This window comes from Canis lupus, chromosome X, assembly GCF_048164855.1.
Source record: "Canis lupus baileyi chromosome X, mCanLup2.hap1, whole genome shotgun sequence".
In the NCBI taxonomy this organism is placed as follows: domain Eukaryota; kingdom Metazoa; phylum Chordata; class Mammalia; order Carnivora; family Canidae; genus Canis; species Canis lupus.
In genome coordinates this window covers 112,992,444-113,009,638 of record NC_132876.1, presented here as the reverse complement: position 1 = coordinate 113,009,638, position 17,195 = coordinate 112,992,444, and the positions used below count along the sequence as shown (strand labels likewise).

At 41.3% G+C, this 17,195-nt stretch overlaps 1 protein-coding gene across 5 annotated transcripts in view; it reads right to left on the bottom strand.

Moving 5' to 3' along the window:
- The window catches only part of AP1S2 (adaptor related protein complex 1 subunit sigma 2), a 30,399-nt gene extending 16,043 nt beyond the window's left edge, over positions 1-14,356 (bottom strand). For 2 of the 5 annotated variants that reach the window (XR_012026463.1, XM_072816731.1), the window contains exons 1-4: positions 14,206-14,356; positions 11,889-12,067; positions 3,144-3,252; positions 2,384-2,521 (exon numbers count right to left, since the gene is read on the bottom strand). Coding sequence is in view for 4 of the 5 variants with exons in the window: in XM_072816731.1 (XP_072672832.1) it covers positions 2,384-2,521; positions 3,144-3,252; positions 11,889-12,067 (426 nt within the window). In the remaining variant the exon portion in view is untranslated. Of the gene's footprint in view, positions 1-2,383; positions 2,522-3,143; positions 3,253-11,888; positions 12,068-14,205 lie in introns of those variants that run through there. The other 3 variants (XM_072816734.1, XM_072816733.1, XM_072816732.1) reach the window with 3 other exon arrangements.
- Between the last annotated feature and the right edge of the window lie 2,839 nt (positions 14,357-17,195).

Below are 17,195 nucleotides of genomic sequence, written 5' to 3'. Positions count from 1 at the left end.
AAGAAAAATCTTAACATGGACCACAGACATCCCATGCTTCTCTCCACTCCTTTCTCCTAAAGATACCAAAACACTACTTCAAAAAGGGAGATATTACTTACTATTAAGATACTTCAATAGGGGAGATACACACACATACTCACAAATACAGACTTCTTTATCCTCAATAAAAACTATAAGAGTAAACTTAGTATATTTCTCATATTATAAATTCTATAGTGATTGTTCAGTAGAGTTTAAAAAACAATCCAGACACAGGAGAGATAAGTGCCCTAAACACTACTCTCCAGAAAAAAAAATATATTAAAATTAAAAGGTGAACTTCAAGAATTTTAGAGATGTTTTAAGGCAGATGTAATTAATCAGGAAATGATGAAGAACTTGGAAGAAATACCAGGATCTGAGAGAGCTGAATACCGTTCCATAATAACAAAACATAAAAGTGAACGAGAAGAGATAAATATGAAAAATTCCCAGTTCCTGTTCTGGCTTGACCCTATTTTTAGAAAAGTCTGATTAGTAAACAGCAAAATAAGGAGGTCCTAACTTTAAAACCAATTTTACAATAGCAGAATATGAGCTTGTGGTCACAATATCAGACATTGAAAAAAATCTCCCTTATGATATATTTGCAGTCAATAATAATAATGATAAAGAACCGTGGCAAACCGTACACACATGAAAAAAGGCCTAAGCTATTTCACTACGGACAGTGGCTAGTATCAGGGCTGCCAACAAGATTCCACTTTTTTTTTTTTTTTTTTTAAATAAGATTCCACTTTTGCAGATATCTTTTTTTTTTTTTTTTTTTTTTTTTTTAAATTTTTATTTATTTATGATAGTCACAGAGAGAGAGAGAGGCGCAGAGACACAGGCAGAGGGAGAAGCAGGCTCCATGCACCGGGAGCCCGACGTGGGATTCGATCCCGGGTCTCCAGGATCGCACCCTGGGCCAAAGGCAGGCGCCAAACCGCTGCGCCACCCAGGGATCCCTTCTTTTGCAGATATCTTAAGTACTGTTTTGGTAATGCAAGATAATACATGTACAATGTATTATCTCCTATTTAATATATGTATGTTCTGGATGATATCATCCCAACTTGGAGTAATCCTCACAACTGACCCAGTCAGTGACTAATGAAGAGCCATTACCAAGGCCTACCCTCCCTCCCGTAGAGGCACACAGTTAAGAGAGGTTTACTCTTCTCTTAGTTCACATTTCTGTTACAACAGAAATGCTTAAAAAAAAAAAATGGATTTAAAGCCTCCTTTAATAACAAAAAAGGCAATTAATGAAAACACACTACATTTTTATATTGACTAGCTCCTTCTCCTTGTATTATAGTTTTTATTTGATTAAAACCACAATTATTGCTAAACCATAATTCAACTTCGTATCTGAATTAAGGTATCCTTAAGTATTTTGAAAAACTTCAGAAATTGAAGGTCCAGAAACAACAAATATACAAGTAATCCAGGACAACTGTGGAAATTGGAAAGGGAAGGGGGTTTATCAACGGTTCTCAGGATATCAAGAGAAAATAAGGATGCAATCACTTGACAGAACATGATTTGCTATTTTAAAAGAGCAAAGAGGGGTGCCTGGGTGGCACAGTTGGTTAAGCATCCAAATCTTGGTTTTGGCTCAGGTCACAATCTCAGGGTCATGAGACTGGGTCCCAAATTGGGCTCCCATTCAGTATGGAGTCTGATTGAGAGATTCTCGCTCTCCCTCTGCCTCTGCCCCTCCCTCCCTCCCTCACTTGTGTGTGCATGTTCTCTGTCTCTGTCTCTCTCTCTGAGATAAACAGTTAAATAAAATATTTAAAAAGAGCAAAGAAAAAGGCCAAATACTTTTTAGTTTTTCTAACACAAAATTAGAGATTTCTACAAAAAGTGTAATTATAACACTTATCATTTGCTTGGCTACATTTGTGCTTAATGGACATGAGGTGAAAATATGAACCAATCTGGGATGAAAATGCCATAGTCTCACAGTCAACTGATTATCCATCCACACTAATGCAAAAAGGCATTACCTTCAGTAATTCGGAACAACGGATGGAGAGTTCTCAAATTACTGTTAGATGAATCTTTTCCCTTCTTAGTCCGTCTTCTAAAGGTTTAGACCCTAGTGTTTTGGGGTCCAAAAACTGGGCCATCAATATGACAGACCATCTCTAAAGCAAACAATCCATCCACAGATTAACTAAGTTGATGTGACTAACATATACCCCAATCAATATATTGCACATGGACACTACATGCCAAGCATGCTTCAGAGTAATTTCTGAAACTTTAAGAATGAGAGAACATAACTGAGACTTCCTTAGCAATACCAGAACATGCTTAGGTCTACTAAAGAGAACTCCAATTAGCTTACCTCCTGCAGTAGATCAGCCTGCTCAATTGCTTTAAGGACATTTTTCTTGGATGTTTCCTGAACTTCCCCTCCCAAAAGAAATTCATCCAAAATAAAATAAGCCTTCTCAAAATTAAAGATGATATCAAGTTCACATACCTGAAAAGCAAGAAAAACAATGTCAAAAACTGAAGAAAGCAAAAGATACTTACCCATCATTGGGTAGTGCATAAAATCTGATCAGAGTGAATCGATCTTAATTCTTTCTAAAAACAGCAATCTTGCTAATAACTAAGCATCACCAATTTAGTCAGCTTAATTGTAAAATCTCAAGTACTTGGAAACACAATACCTACAAGCTAAGTAAAGTAAGACCTGATTCTGGAAGCTCCCAACATGAGCAACTTAATAATTCTCTATTGATAAACACTGATCTTTTTAAATACACATTTCTTAGATAATGTGATTATAACTGCTTACCAAATCTAAATTCCATACAAAGCACTTCCAGAATATTAATCTTTGCAGCTGAACTCCTTCCTGTTTCACGATTTTAAATCTCATTCTCACAACCATCATTAAATGAGTAGGGCCATGGGATCAAGCATTCATTCTGGCAGCTGACTGAGCACGCTAGCAAAAGACAGTCAGCCCTTCCCTCTCCTGCAGTTATTTTTAAACAGTCAGAATCCCCAAGACGATCAAATAATAAACTTGTTACAGAAAAGATTAAAAAAAAAAGACCATGGCATTCAATTTCCTAAAACAAAATACTACTCACACTGCCAAAATACTTGTCAAGTAATTCCACATAACGATGAATTATTTCCAGGGTAATTAGCTCATTGTCCTGATCCTCGATAGCACAGCAAAAATACAGACTAGCATATCTGTAACAAAGCAAATGTGGAAAAAATTTTACCCTATAATCATGTTTTCTAAATATGTTTTCATACCCTATTGTGAAAGATCCCATGCTTATACAGTTTATTTCCCCTTTTACAACAGTATAGATTATTTCCCTCCTGGATTACAAAAGGAATGAATGTTGGGACGCCTGGGTGGCTCAGTGGTTGAGCATCTGTCTTTGGCTTGGGTCATGGTCCCAGGGCCCTGGGATGGAGTCCCACATCAGGCTCCCCGCAGGGAGCCTGCTTCTCCCTCTGCCTGTGTCTCTGCCTCTCTCTGTGTGTCCCTCATAAATAAATAAATAAAATTTTTAAAAAAGGAAAAAAAAAGGAATGAATGCATATAGTGTTTCAAAAGTACAAAGCAAAAAAAAAAAAAAAAAAAAACACAAAAAACAAAACAAAAACAAAAAAAGGATCATTCAATCATACCATCCAGAAATCTAGAAAGAGTAACTCATTTTGCTCTTCTTTCAGACTCCCTTCTCTGAATATTCTAAAACATAGCTGGACCCGATTATTAAATATAATGAAAGAAATATAATTGTCCTATATTGTATGAAATATAATACACTTACTTAATTAAAACAAAATGCACTGTGTGACTAATTCAAAGTACAAGTAAACAGGGAAGAAGATAAACTTTCCGACCGAAGGACTCATTGAAGATACTATCAACATGAAGGCAATGCCTGAAACATTTTGTTGAAGTGTAATATACAAACAGAGGACACAGGTCATATACTCTTGGTTTTTTTCTTTTCTTAAAGATTTTATTTATTTATTTATTCATGAAAGACACGAGAGAGAGAAAGAGGCAGAGACGCCGGCAGAGGGAGAAGCAGGCTCCATGCAGAGAGCCTGACGTGGGACTCGATCCCAGGTCTCCAGGATCCCGCCCTGGGCTGAAGGTGGCACTAAACTACTGAGCCACCCCTTGGTTTTCAAAGTAAACCCACCCAAGTACCAGCACCCTAAGAAACAGATTATGGAACTCCTGAATCCCCTCTCCTAGCCCCTCCAGGTCACAACCTGCCACCCCCAAGGGTAACTACTATCTTGACTTCCCACAGCATAGAACTGTTTTTAAAAACGAGGTTTCTAGGACTGTGGAATAAACTCCAAGATAAGAACAGTTTTAAGTTATTACAGAAGTTAGAGAAAGAGAACAGGGGAAACTGTGACCTGTCGTCAAATTTTCCAAGGTCTATCTGTTAAATGAAAGTTTAGGTTATTTACCCTTGAATAATAAAATTGGAAAACTCATATTCTCTTTCCAAATTAGGATTCTAGCACATGGGACTACATTATACTTGACCCAAGGAAGCCAAAACTTAACATATAACCTTGAGGCACAGCAAACAATGATCAAGTCTTTTGAGAATTAAAAGAGCATTTTCAAATGGTTTAAGTGTGTTATAAAGGCTGTTGAAAAAAACAAACCAACGCTACCAAAAAAACAGAACATTCTAAACAAGTCTGTTTCGACTGTAATTTTCACTGACAAGCATTTAAGTGATTTTTCGAAAACACAATGAGCAATTACTGTTCATAGCATTAACAGAAAATAATACACACACAATCTCAGTTTTGGAATTCAATGAATTCCTACTCTTCAGTATGAGAATGTCTAATATTTACAGAATGCTCTATTAATATCAATGTTATAGGGGCACCTGGGTGGCCCAGGGGTTAAGTGTCTCTCTTTGGCTCAGGTTGTGTTCCTGGGGTCCTGGGATCGAGTCCTGAACTGGGCTCCCCACAGGAAGCCTGCTTCTCTCTCTGCCTAGGTCTCTGCTTCTCTGTCTCTCATGAATAAATAAAATCTTTTTTTAAAAAAACCCACTATCATCACATTGATCAAATAAAGACCAATTGGGGATCTCTGGGTGGCGCAGCGGTTTGGCGCCTGCCTTTGGCCCAGGGCGCGATCCTGGAGACCCGGGATTGAATCCCACATCGGGCTCCCGGTGCATGGAGCCTGCTTCTCCCTCTGCCTGTGTCTCTGCCTCTCTGTCTCTCTCTCTCTGTGACTATCATAAATAAATAAAAATTAAAAAAATAAAAAATAAAAATAAAGAGCAATTGGGGATCCCTGGGTGGCTCAGTGGTTTAGCACCTGCTTTAGGCCCAGGGCGTGATCCTGGAGACCCGGGATAGAGTCTCGCATCAGGCTCCCTGCATGGAGCCTGCTTCTCCCTCTGCCTGTGTCTCTGCCTCTCTCTGTGACTCTCATGAATAAATAAAATCTTAAAAAAAAAATAAAGACCAATTATTTGATCTTTCCAACAGCAAGCACCATAATCCTTGATTACAGAGGAAGGCAAAAACAAAACAAAGAAAAAAAAAAAAAAAACGAGGCCCAAGAGTATAGGATCTGCCAAGTGGTTGGTCTCGGACAAGAAATCTGATCTTCAGACCTTTTCCCACTCCACCTTAGGGACTCCCTCATCATACACAGCTCGACTTTATTGCCATGTCCATTCTACCTGACTTATACATTAAGTTATTCAAAATGGTAGGTCTCCTGTAGGCTTAGAGAGAAAGCTTTCGAATGTGTTCATTTATTAGCATGAAGGACATAAGAGGGCACCACCTCCAATTTTATTTATTTTTTAAAAAGATTTTTTTTAAAGATTTTATTTATTCACGAGAGACATAGAGAAAGAGAGAGAGAGGCAGAGACACAGGCAGAGGGAGAAGCAGGCTCCACGCAGGAAGCCCGACGTGGGACTCGATCCCAGTCTCCAGGATCACACCTCAGGCTGAAGGCGGCCCTAAACTGCTGAGCCACCCAGGCTGCCCTATTTTTTAAAAAGATTTTATTTATTGGGATCCCTGGGTGGCGCAGCGGTTTGGCGCCTGCCTTTGGCCCAGGGCGCGATCCTGGAGACCCGGGATCGAATCCCACATCGGGCTCCCGGTGCATGGAGCCTGCTTCTCCCTCGACCTGTGTCTCTGCCTCTCTCTCTCTCTCTCTCTGTGACTATCATAAATAAATAAAAATTGAAAAAAAATATTTAAAAAAAAAGATTTTATTTATTTATTCATGAGAGACACAGAAAGAGAGAGGCAGAGACACAGGCAGAGAGAGAAGCAGGCTCCATTCAGGGAGCCTGATGTGGGACTCGATCCCAGGACTCCATGACCACGCCCTGGGCCGAAGGCAGGCACTAAACCGCTGAGCCATCCAGGGATCCCCCACCTCCAACTTTAGAGTGCTTCCTCTCCTTCCTACCCTGTTTTGTGTATCTGTTTAAAAGGCAATGAGGGACACCTAGGTGGCTCAGTCAGCTAAGTGAACCACTTTGGCTCAGGTCACAATCTCCAGGGTTCAGAGATCAAGCCCTACACTGGGCTCTACACTGAGCATGGAGCCTGCTTGGGATTCTATCACTCTCCCTATCACCTAGCACTCTCACCCTGCTCACGCAAATTCAACAAGCTCTCTCTTTAAAAAAAAAAAAAAAAAAAAAAAAAGCCATGGAATATTCCAACTCTCCATCCTCCCTAACCCATGTTCACCAAATAGTTCTGAATTTGAGGAAACTGATACAAATAACATGTTACAAGTCCCCAAACCAAGAAAACTAAAGATTAAAGGAACTGATATTAAATAAAAATGGTAGATAAAAAAACAGACCTGATTAGCTGACATGAACAGAGTGCTATTTAAATAATCTCATTAGAAGGAATGTATTAAGGGGCGCCTGGGTGACTCAGTCAGTTAAGCATCTGCTCAGGACATGATCCAGGGATGCTGGGATAGAGCCCCAGAGCCCCACATCTGGGCTCCCTGCTTAGTAAGAAGCCTGCTTCTCCCTCTCCCCCTGCCCCTCCTCCTGCTCATGCTCTCTCACTCTGTGCTCTCAAATAAATTTTAAAAAAATGTTTTTTAAAGAAGGAATTTAGGGAACTCCTGGGTGGCTCAGCAGTTAAGCGTCTGTCTTCGGCTCAGGGCACGATTCTGGAGTCCCAGGATCAAGTCCCACATTGGGCTCCCTGCGTGGAGCCTGCTTCTCCCTCTGCCTATGTCTCTGCCTCTGTCTCTCTTTCTCTCTCTCTCTCGCTGTGTCTCTCATGAATAAATAAAATCTTTTTTAAAAAAATAAAATTAAAGAAGGAATTTATTAACAGTTTAGGGTAAACTTTCTTTTACTCTGAATGTCAGCATTTCTACAATGCTACTGTTAATCTAATGCTTGCACCATCCACAGTACGGCCTCCTGAGTTACAAATAAACAGTACTTATTCAATGGTGCTTAATTGTGTGAATCATTTAGAACTATTAATTTAATTATCACCAGGACTGATGTGTCCAAGCATCAACCATTATTTTTAAAATCCTGCAACATAGGGGTGCCTGGGTAGCTCAGTCATCTGCCTTCGGCTCAGGTCATGATCTCAAGATCCTGGGATTGACTGAGCCCCACATCAGGCTCCCTGCTCAGCAAAGTGCCTGCTTCACCTTCTTCTCCTGCTGCTCCTACTTGTTCCCTCTCTCTCAAATAAATTAAAAAAATAATAATAATAATCATCCTGCGATGCCAAAAAAAATCCTGCAAAACTACCTAAATGTTTGCTTTCACTCAGAAAGGAAAAAGAGTTATCAATTAAACAAATTTTGTTATAGGTAAACATCCAGTTATCAGGATTATAAGGCACCTGTTTATAGAAAGCTTGGAAGAAACAGAATAGTTAACAAATAACATTCATAGAGCCCTCACTCTGAGACACTAAATGTTAGCCAAGGCTTTACCATTTTAATCCTCACAACAACTCTTCCAGAAAGATACTGTTATTAACTTGCATTTATAGGAGACCCAGGCTTAATTGAGTAACGGTAATTTGACTCCAAAACCCAAGTTTCATATTAAAAACTACAGCCAGGAACTGTATTAAATAAAGTAATCCTGCACCTGGCAAAAATTAAAACTGAATAAGCAATATTTTAAGAGTTTTGAAGAGGAAGAGAAAAATTGTTATGCTGATTTAGTAAAAGACTATCAAGAGAACTGAAGTATACCCCTATTTTTAGAACCAAATGCTTTTTAAATATTCAATTTTGGCTTATTTTGTTCTCTTAGTATATATTTGTAAGTTTAAATCTGAAGTAAAAGTAATAATAGACTAGTAAGAAGAAAGGTATGTTTGGTTATTTTTAGCAGAGTGGATTAAGGCTTACTCTAATTACTGGCACTCAGAACATCTGAAAGTGCCTATTCTTATATTCAAAACACATGACTTCTCCGCAGCCAGCTATGTGTCAGCTGACTGTGCGTGAATGTAACTAAACTATTCTCAATACCCACTGGTATGTCATTAAAAATTCTTTTGTTAGTAAAGAAAATACAGTACTGTGGCAAATTCTCAAACTAGTAATTTGGAGATATATGTATTTTTAAATTCACTGAAAAACTTTAATCTAGTGCCTCTTCCATAACATGCTGCATAAAATAGGAATCAAAAAAAGCATACAGTGTTAGGTCTTTTTCTTTCCCCCCCCTTTTTTTTAAGGTTTTATTTATTTATTCATGAGACACAGAGAGAGAGAGAGAGAGGCAGAGTCCTAGGCAGAGGGAGAAGCAGGCTCCCTGGGGGAGCCCAACGCTGGACTCAATTCCAGGACCCCGAGGTCATGACCTGAGCCGAAGGCAGATGCTCAACCACCGAGCCATCCAGGTACTCCCAGTGTTAGGTCTTTAAGAGATCTTCAAGAGCATTTATTTCAGAGATGAGAAGACACACACAAAATGACTTGTTCAAAGTCACAAAACTAGCTAAGGGTGAAAATCAAACAGAACTCAAGTCCTCAGATTTTTCAATCTATTTTTTCAGTTATATTCTTCTTATCCACACCTCCCCCAACCCTCTTCCCAAGAGGGGGAATGTTATGAGAAATGATCAGCAAGAAGAATGTGGCTGAGACAAATGGAAGAAGGAAGACCTAAAGAGATCACTTGGTGATGGGAACAGCAACAGGGCTGGTTCAGAATTTCTCTCAGAAGCTAAGTGAGAATTCTTTTGCTTAAAAGGTCTTCTCTTCCAGCTGGACTAGGAGAAAAAAAAATCACCTGTTTATATCAACAAAGAATACGTTCTTAAATATGTATTTAATATATGAGGTTTTCAGTATGAAATGGGGCAGATGCATAGAAAAACAGATTAAAAATTCTAACTTCCGCCTTAAAATAAAAAAAAATTCTGCATGTGAATTTTATCTCAATAAAGCTTTTTTTTTTTTTTTTTTTTAAGGGCACCTTTTATTTACAGGCACTTGATACAAGTATCAGAATCGGGTTAGATTACCCTTTAGCCTTTAAAAAAAAAAAAAGCTTGGCCCAACATGGGTGGGCTGAATGCTGTATGCGGGAACACGGGAGAGCTTGCTTTCCTTCAGCATTAACAGGCCACTGCCTTCAGCTGCAGGAATCTCGATTTCTGGGATTGATTCCCTTGCTGGTATTTTCCTCCTCCACACGGGGGACTCCTTCCCCTATCTAGAAATAAGCTTAAGTCTCTCACACCTTTTTAAAAACCCTGTCCCTCACTCCTATGTCTATGGGTGGTTACCACCTCTTCACATCTGACAAAGCTCCCAAAATAATCTACATTTGCTGTTTAAAAGTCTCCACCTCTTCACACCTCGCCCCATTTCTTCGAGAGTTGTTTCTACTATTTCACTGAAAATGTTCCGACAAATGGCATTTTATGAACTCTCACTGTAAAACCTAATAGATTCTTTCTTCACTTTGTTTTTGCAACATTTGGCACTGGTGACTTAATTTTCAAAACTCTCTCCCCTTCCCTGACATTACTGACCCTATAACTTACCCTCTCCCCGTCTCTCTGCCCCTTGAATGTTGGTGATCTACCACTTTATGCCTAATTTCTGCCCTGACTTCCACGTTCACCCCGAGCAAACTAGGCATCTCAGTCACCGTGTCTACTACCTCACATTTACAATCAGCTGAACCAGAAATGTGGAATCACTGCCTTCCCTGTTTCTAGCGGCGACCAAGTATTGTAAAACTTACCTTGTAGTAACAGCTCATTCCGCTGGCCAAGCCCACAGCAGTCTTCCTTCAGGGCTTCACTAAAATGCCAGGGTCTCCTCTAAGGGATCTCTCCAGGCGGACCTCAGCGCTCCACAACCCCCTCCCCGCTCCACCCCATTCTCCAATTACAAAGATCCTTTCAGAAATGTGTATCTGCTCTGTTTTCATCCCCGTTTAAAACCTTCCCCTCTCCACTTAATACCTGTTTCTAGCCCTCTTGTCAGTCACTAACTAGAATATGACCTTGAGCAAGTCACTTCTCCCAAATTCTTCCTTTTACAAAATTGAAGTTTAATCAACAGTGGCGGTTTTAAAGCTCATGAAACATCTCCTATGCAGAGGATACAGGCCAAGGGAGCAGAGGTATGCGTCCTGTTTTCATGACAGCACCTCCACTTCCACTTATTTCATTTAAGGTTCTAACCTTGGGACAAAAAGCTTTATAAAAACAATCATCTGACTAGATTATTCCAAGACCTCTCTCAGCTCTAAAATGCTGAGTTTTCTCAACAAGTACTAAACCCAAATCACCCAAAGATGACTAAATTTATTCTACTGGAAAAAGGAGTTAATGGTATTGAGAACATTCTTAATGTCCTATAATCCCCATTACCTCCTCTGCCACCTCCCTCACAAAACACCAGTCCACACCTAGAGTGGAATAAAGGAAAGAGATAAAACCCAGACTTCTCTTCAACCCTCCTTGCAGCCCATACTGTTTGTTCCCTGCACTTCCCCTACAGAAGACAATTTTTTATATGCAGAAACACTCATCTTACATACAGTAAATTATGTGTAAAAGAGGGAATATGGAGAAGAAACAAAGTAATTATATTTCTTTTAACCTGATTAGCCTAATCTTGAGAAATATATTTTAGAGTATTAAAAGACTTGCATATATTAATAAAGATGTACATTTTTTAAAAAGCTTAGTGTTCAAAGCCAATGTGAGTCATTTTGCATCAAAAATTTAAAAATCTATTCTTTGCAAAATTATCAGATCTAATTATACCTCCATGACAGCAACAAGTGTTCTTTGAATAAATGCTAACAAAGAAATCTTGTGTATACACAAAGGTTCAAAACCTCTATATGACTAAAATGGTCTATGTATCCAAGGTGTTCATAAGTAAGATTCTAAAAGTCAGAAAAAAGGCATGTCAGTTATTAGTCATTACTGTATAGATTTTCAAGAAGGGGGTAGAGGGAAAAGGCTTGTCTAAATTCAGAGAATTATAGCATTTAAAATACAACCCAATTTTCACCTGTAAAGAAATAAATTCATTTTTCTAAAAAGATTATTAAAAAAGAATAATCATTTATGCCTTTAATCACATAATTAGTTTTAAATCGACTTCTGATTTTATTTTTTTGACTGGGTAATCAATCAAAACAGCAGTTATTTTAAAGACATAAAGCTTTAACTTAAACCTTTTTCACGTAAATCTTTATTAATCATTATTTATAAATGTCATCTCTCAAAAAAAGTCTATTACCACATTATACATGACTGAACATTTGATCCTACTATTTTACCTATCTGATAAATAAAAATTATACCTTTTGTAAACAATCTTCAGATCACGCCACTCAAGAAAGCTGCACATTTTAGGTTTCCGTGCTAAAACGGTTTGAACAAGTTCTCTTGTAATCTTTTTCTTCTCTTTGTCTGATAGTGGGACATACCATTTTTGCAGTCGAAGCTTTCCCTGACGACTAAAAAGCAACATAAACTGCATCTGTTAAGATAAATAGAACCAAGATTACATGCAACACTTTGACTCGGTAAAGATTAAGATGACACATTTCACAGAGAAGCTTTGGGGCCACGACCTGTAACTAACCAATGATTAGCAGCCATCAGTATTGCTATGCCAGTTAAAATAGCAGGAAAATTCTTGTATAAAGATCTTCCCACCAGATGCAAATTTCCCCACCCCACCCCACCCCACCCTGTTCCACCTAAGTGTGGTAAGCAGCTTGTGGCAAAAAAACAAAACAACAAAACAACAACAAAAAACCCCCCCAAAAAACCCAGGTAAAGAGCTGAGTGAAAATTTTGAGGAAAAAGATAACACCTGCAATTTAAGAAAACTGTCTACCTGTGCTATACATTTCACACTCTCTGTATGATACCAACTGGTTTACATACATTTGAAACAAACAGCAGATCTACTATTTTTCACCAAGGCTGTTCCAGTTCCAGGCTGAATTACTTGTTTTCAATGCTCAGAATGCTCTCTTTAGTTTATGCTTACATATTTTAGGGAAAACAAAAGATCTAAAATTTTAAACAAAAAAACCCCAAAGATGCACATTTTTCTTAATTAGAGCCTGATTTTTAAGTACCTCTTCTCATCTTCACTTAAAAAATTCCAATATAAATAGGCACACAATAAAGAAGTGGGTTAATGTAACAATATGAAAAAATATAAACCTTTAAAATGCCAAAATTGAGTCACACACATGTAGAGACATTATGCAAAATACTTCATTTAAAACAATTTTTAAAAAATGCATCCACAGATGGAGTGGATGTTGAATTCTAGTATATTTTACTTACACTATTTTGTATATATGTATTTGGAACCTCAAATACGTCAATTAGTTTTACATGTTTAATTTTAAAGGAAAGCTTGTAATCCAACTGGTCTTCCCAAATGCAAACAGGTATGCATTGTTTCTAACAAAAGTTCATTTAAAGGTACAATTCAGACACTTTTTTTCTTGTAACTGCTATAAGTTCCTTTAACAGGGTTACTACAAGTAAGATCCCAACCCGATTCTTAATATGCATCATGCCATCTTAAATTTGAATATGGGGTGGGGGAATTTGCACAGCCAATTTAGAATAAAACCGGCTCTAAATTTCGCTAAGAAATTATTGTCGCTTTTTGTACTAATCCAAACGGGCGTCAACAAGATATTTAGAAATTTATGATGTGGCAATTTAACTTTATTAAAGTTAAAACAGTGGTATTACACCTCACTTAAAACCTGCAGCGGCACAAAATAAACGATGTTCTTGATATCAAAGTGCCTCCCATACAAGTCGTGTTAGGACAGCTGCGTTCGAAGGGGGACAGCAAGTAAAGCATCACCTGGACGTTTACTGCAAACCCGTTACCAGAACTTTAAGAACAACAGACCCCTGTATCAGGACCCCGACGACCTGGACGGGTGGCGGTTTGCTTTCGAAAAGAGTACGAGCTCCAGGCGGTCTGTATCCCCTCCCCACCACTTTACAGACGAATGAATAACACACTCTAAAATAAATTATGTGCTAACACGGGACGATCCCCGGTTGCGAAGCACAAGTATTCCTTCCCTCTGGTTAAAAACTAATGCTTTGATTTTTGCCACAAATCACAGGGCACCTCAATTCCTCGAGATTGGCTATTAAAAACAATAGGCTCCGCCGCGGAGCCGGCTCAGGGCCAGCGTTCCTCGGTCCGGCCGCGTCCGACGCCCCCCCACCGCCCCACGGGGCCGCGCTCCATCACTGACCGAGCCCGCGTGAGGTGACAGGCTAGGAGCGGGGCAGACAATGGCATTCGCCGCCGCGCAGGGGGCGCCAAGGGTCCTCCGCCGCCCCCGCCCCGGCCGCGGGCCCCTCCCGAAAATGCCCCGCAAAACTTGAGGTGATTCCCGAACCACAGGTGCCGCGGGGCCCCCCGCATCCCCCGGCGCGGCGCGGAGTGGAGAGGGGCGCGGACACCGAGAGAAGTGAGTTGCCGGGCGCCGCGAGCCACTGGCGGGCCGGGCGGCCAGGCACCGGGTGGGGTCGTCGGGGCGCCCGCGGGGCGGCGGAGGGCGCGCCCGACCCTCCCTCCCGGCTCCCTGTCCTCGACGCCCCCGCTTGCCCCCCGGGACTTACGGCGGCCGCGGGCCGCGGGCGCGGCGGAGCTCGGCCGGCGGCGGCGGCGGCGGCGGCGGCGGCGGTGCCGGCGGCGGCTGAGGGGAAGCCCCTGTCGCCGAGCGCTGGAAGAGAAGCCGTGTTGCTGTGGGGAGGGGACCCAGCCGGCGGAGGAAAGGCTTAGGCGGCGAGGGGAGGGCGAGCCGACAGACCCCGCCCCGTGGGCCGGACGAGGGAGGAGCCGGGGCTGCGGAGAGCGGAGGGGCGGGCTGGACGACGCGCGGGAACCCGCTAGGCCGTCGCCAACGGCACCGGAGGCGGCGCGGGCGATCGCACCGTCCGAGAAAGCCGATTGGCCGCGTCCCTACCGAGAGGGGTGGTCTGGGCCGGAAGTCGGGCCACGTGACCCGGAAGCGGCTGCTGCCAAGGCCGGCGCGCCTGCGCAGGCCTGTGCGTGCCTTCGGAGCTCCGGCGGGTGGCTGCTGGGGCTCTCGGTGGCGGGAGGACGGGGTTCTGCGGTGCCCTTTGCCGACCCCGCTGTGCGGGGCAGGGCAGGGCAGGATCGCGAAGAGCCAAGTTCGAGCCCGGATAACTCTCCGCACCCAAAGAGGGTGGGGCAGGGAGGCGTGGCTGCCGCGATGCTGGTGAGGGGAAAAAGGGAGTGCTGCACCCCTGGGGAAAACAAGCCTGCTCCGTGGTGGAGCTCGTGCACGCGTTCCGAGCGCCTCTTGCAATTACTCTGCCTCCAAACTGCCTGGAATCCAGCTCGTCCTGCCCATCGCACTGCTCCAGCCCTAGACACCTTTTGCCCCAAGCTGTGCAAGTGTCTCTTCCCTGGCTTGCCTCGCCTATCCTCAGTGCTGTGGAACTGATGAATTACTGTCCGTTCTCTGCCGAAAAGCCCCGACAGCATCTCGTCTTTGAAATCCCACTTCCTTCACACGGAGTCGCGTCCCCCGCCCCCCCACCCCCACCCTAAAGCCGCCTGGGTTCCAGTTAGCTTTGCCGAAGACTTGCATTGCCTGGCATGCACTTCCTCTCAAATGTTACATCTATGAAGCCTCACCCTCAAACCCTGTAAGAACGTGTTCACCCTTTCACCCACATGTTCATTAGCTTCTGTTTAGCACATCTTGAATTTTAATCGTTTTGCATTCCCCACGTGTCCATTTGCCCCGATTTAACACGTCTTGAATTTTATTCTTTTTGCGCCCTAACCTAGTTCACTGCCTGGCATATAGCACATCTAATAAGTGGGAGTTGACTGATAAGGACAATAAAATGATAAATTTGTTAAGAACGATAGTGCTGAGCATTGTGCCTGGCACATAATGGATATCCGTATTTTTTTGAATGAAAAGAATGGATGAATCATCTAGTCCGACTCATCTTTTACAGATGAGGAAAGGGGAGCCCCATGGGATTAAGTGACCTTGCTTGAACAGCCACGGGTTTCTCATGTTGAATGCTATTCATTACCCCAGTCACCTAGGTTCTTACAAAGGAAGCTGGAAAATTGCTTTTGTTGAGCTGTGCCCTTTTTGCAGAGGTTCCCAAACCTAGTCGCCAGAATTTTTTAATGGCCCAGAGTGAAAAAGAAATGCTACGTTTTTCACGAAGCTGACTTTAATCAATTTAAAGGAATCCTTTATTAGAGATTGTTCTTTTTTTTTGTGGTGAAAGGTCTATAAAACTATGATAGTATATAACAGGGATTTGAGAGCATTTTTGATGCCCTTATTTGGCAAAGTAAAAACGTATAATACCTCCCCTTTTAAGCACTACTGTACTGCTAGGAAAATTTCCTACAAATATGTACAATAATGTATACTGGACTATTAAGTGATCAACACAAAGCACAGAGCTGGCTTTCTGTGGTCTTTAGGCCCCCTGCCCAAATTTCCCTCGCTTCCTGAGCAGTCATGCCCCAAAGTCACATGTTAATGTCCCATTTCTCCCTTACTACGTAAAACATGCCATTAGTCAGTTCAAAGATAGATTGAAGACTGCAATGAAAACTTGCCTTCTGAATCCAAGTGCCGTTTTTCTCTTTTTCTATACAAAGCACATAAATCCTCAGTGTTCCTAGCTAACCACCCCCAAGTTTAAAGTCATTGGTTATGCTCCTAATGTTGGTCTGTGGTTCTGAAAATGAAGACAGGAGACTTGCTGATGACATATTGGCAGTCTCTGGTGCTCCTAGCCAAGAAAAGGTGGGGGTGGAGGGTAGAGATGGAAAGGAATTATGGGAAAAATAATTAGCAGCTGAAAGCAGCTATTACATAATGTTGGCTGCTTATTAATTTAGAAGAAGGAATGGCTTATTAAATTCTAATAGCAACAGCACAACTGCAAACAACCTAGCAATTAACAATGCAGGGCCCATTATTTTGTTAATATGTCCTCTTTTTTTGGCAAGTGTATAAGAACAAAATTTATAGAAGCAGATGGTCTTTTTCAGTAGATTATAGACGGTTTTTCCCCAGTCTTAGTATTAAGTGCTAATTGTGCATTCACTGTGAAAGACAAAAGCACTGTTACTGTCTTTGTTAGTAATTAACTGCTTGACTTTGATTCCCACTTTTTCCAAATTGTAGGCTTTCTTATATACATATTTCTTCTCACCTAGTATCTTCTTCATCTGTCATGTTAATAGGGTATCTTTTTTCATTCTTTGCTTTTGTTATCTGGGCGATCCTGATTTCTTGGTTGTTAATGATACAAAAATAATTTTTTATGAAAAATTAAAAATCAGATTTTATACTTCTTTTGTGCAGGAGACATTCATTACAAAATCATTTCTCATGGAACAAGAACATGTACTTTCATGGTGCAAGGTTGCCTGATGTTTCCCAGGTTTCAATGGCCCAGGCAGATAAAGGAAATTCAGCAAGATCAGAAGAAAGAAGAACTGATCTATCCTTAAGTAGGAAAAATAACCGTGTCCCAAGTATACAGAAGGGAACAAATGAAGTATTTCTGGTAAACTTTTATTTATTTGTTACTGAGGT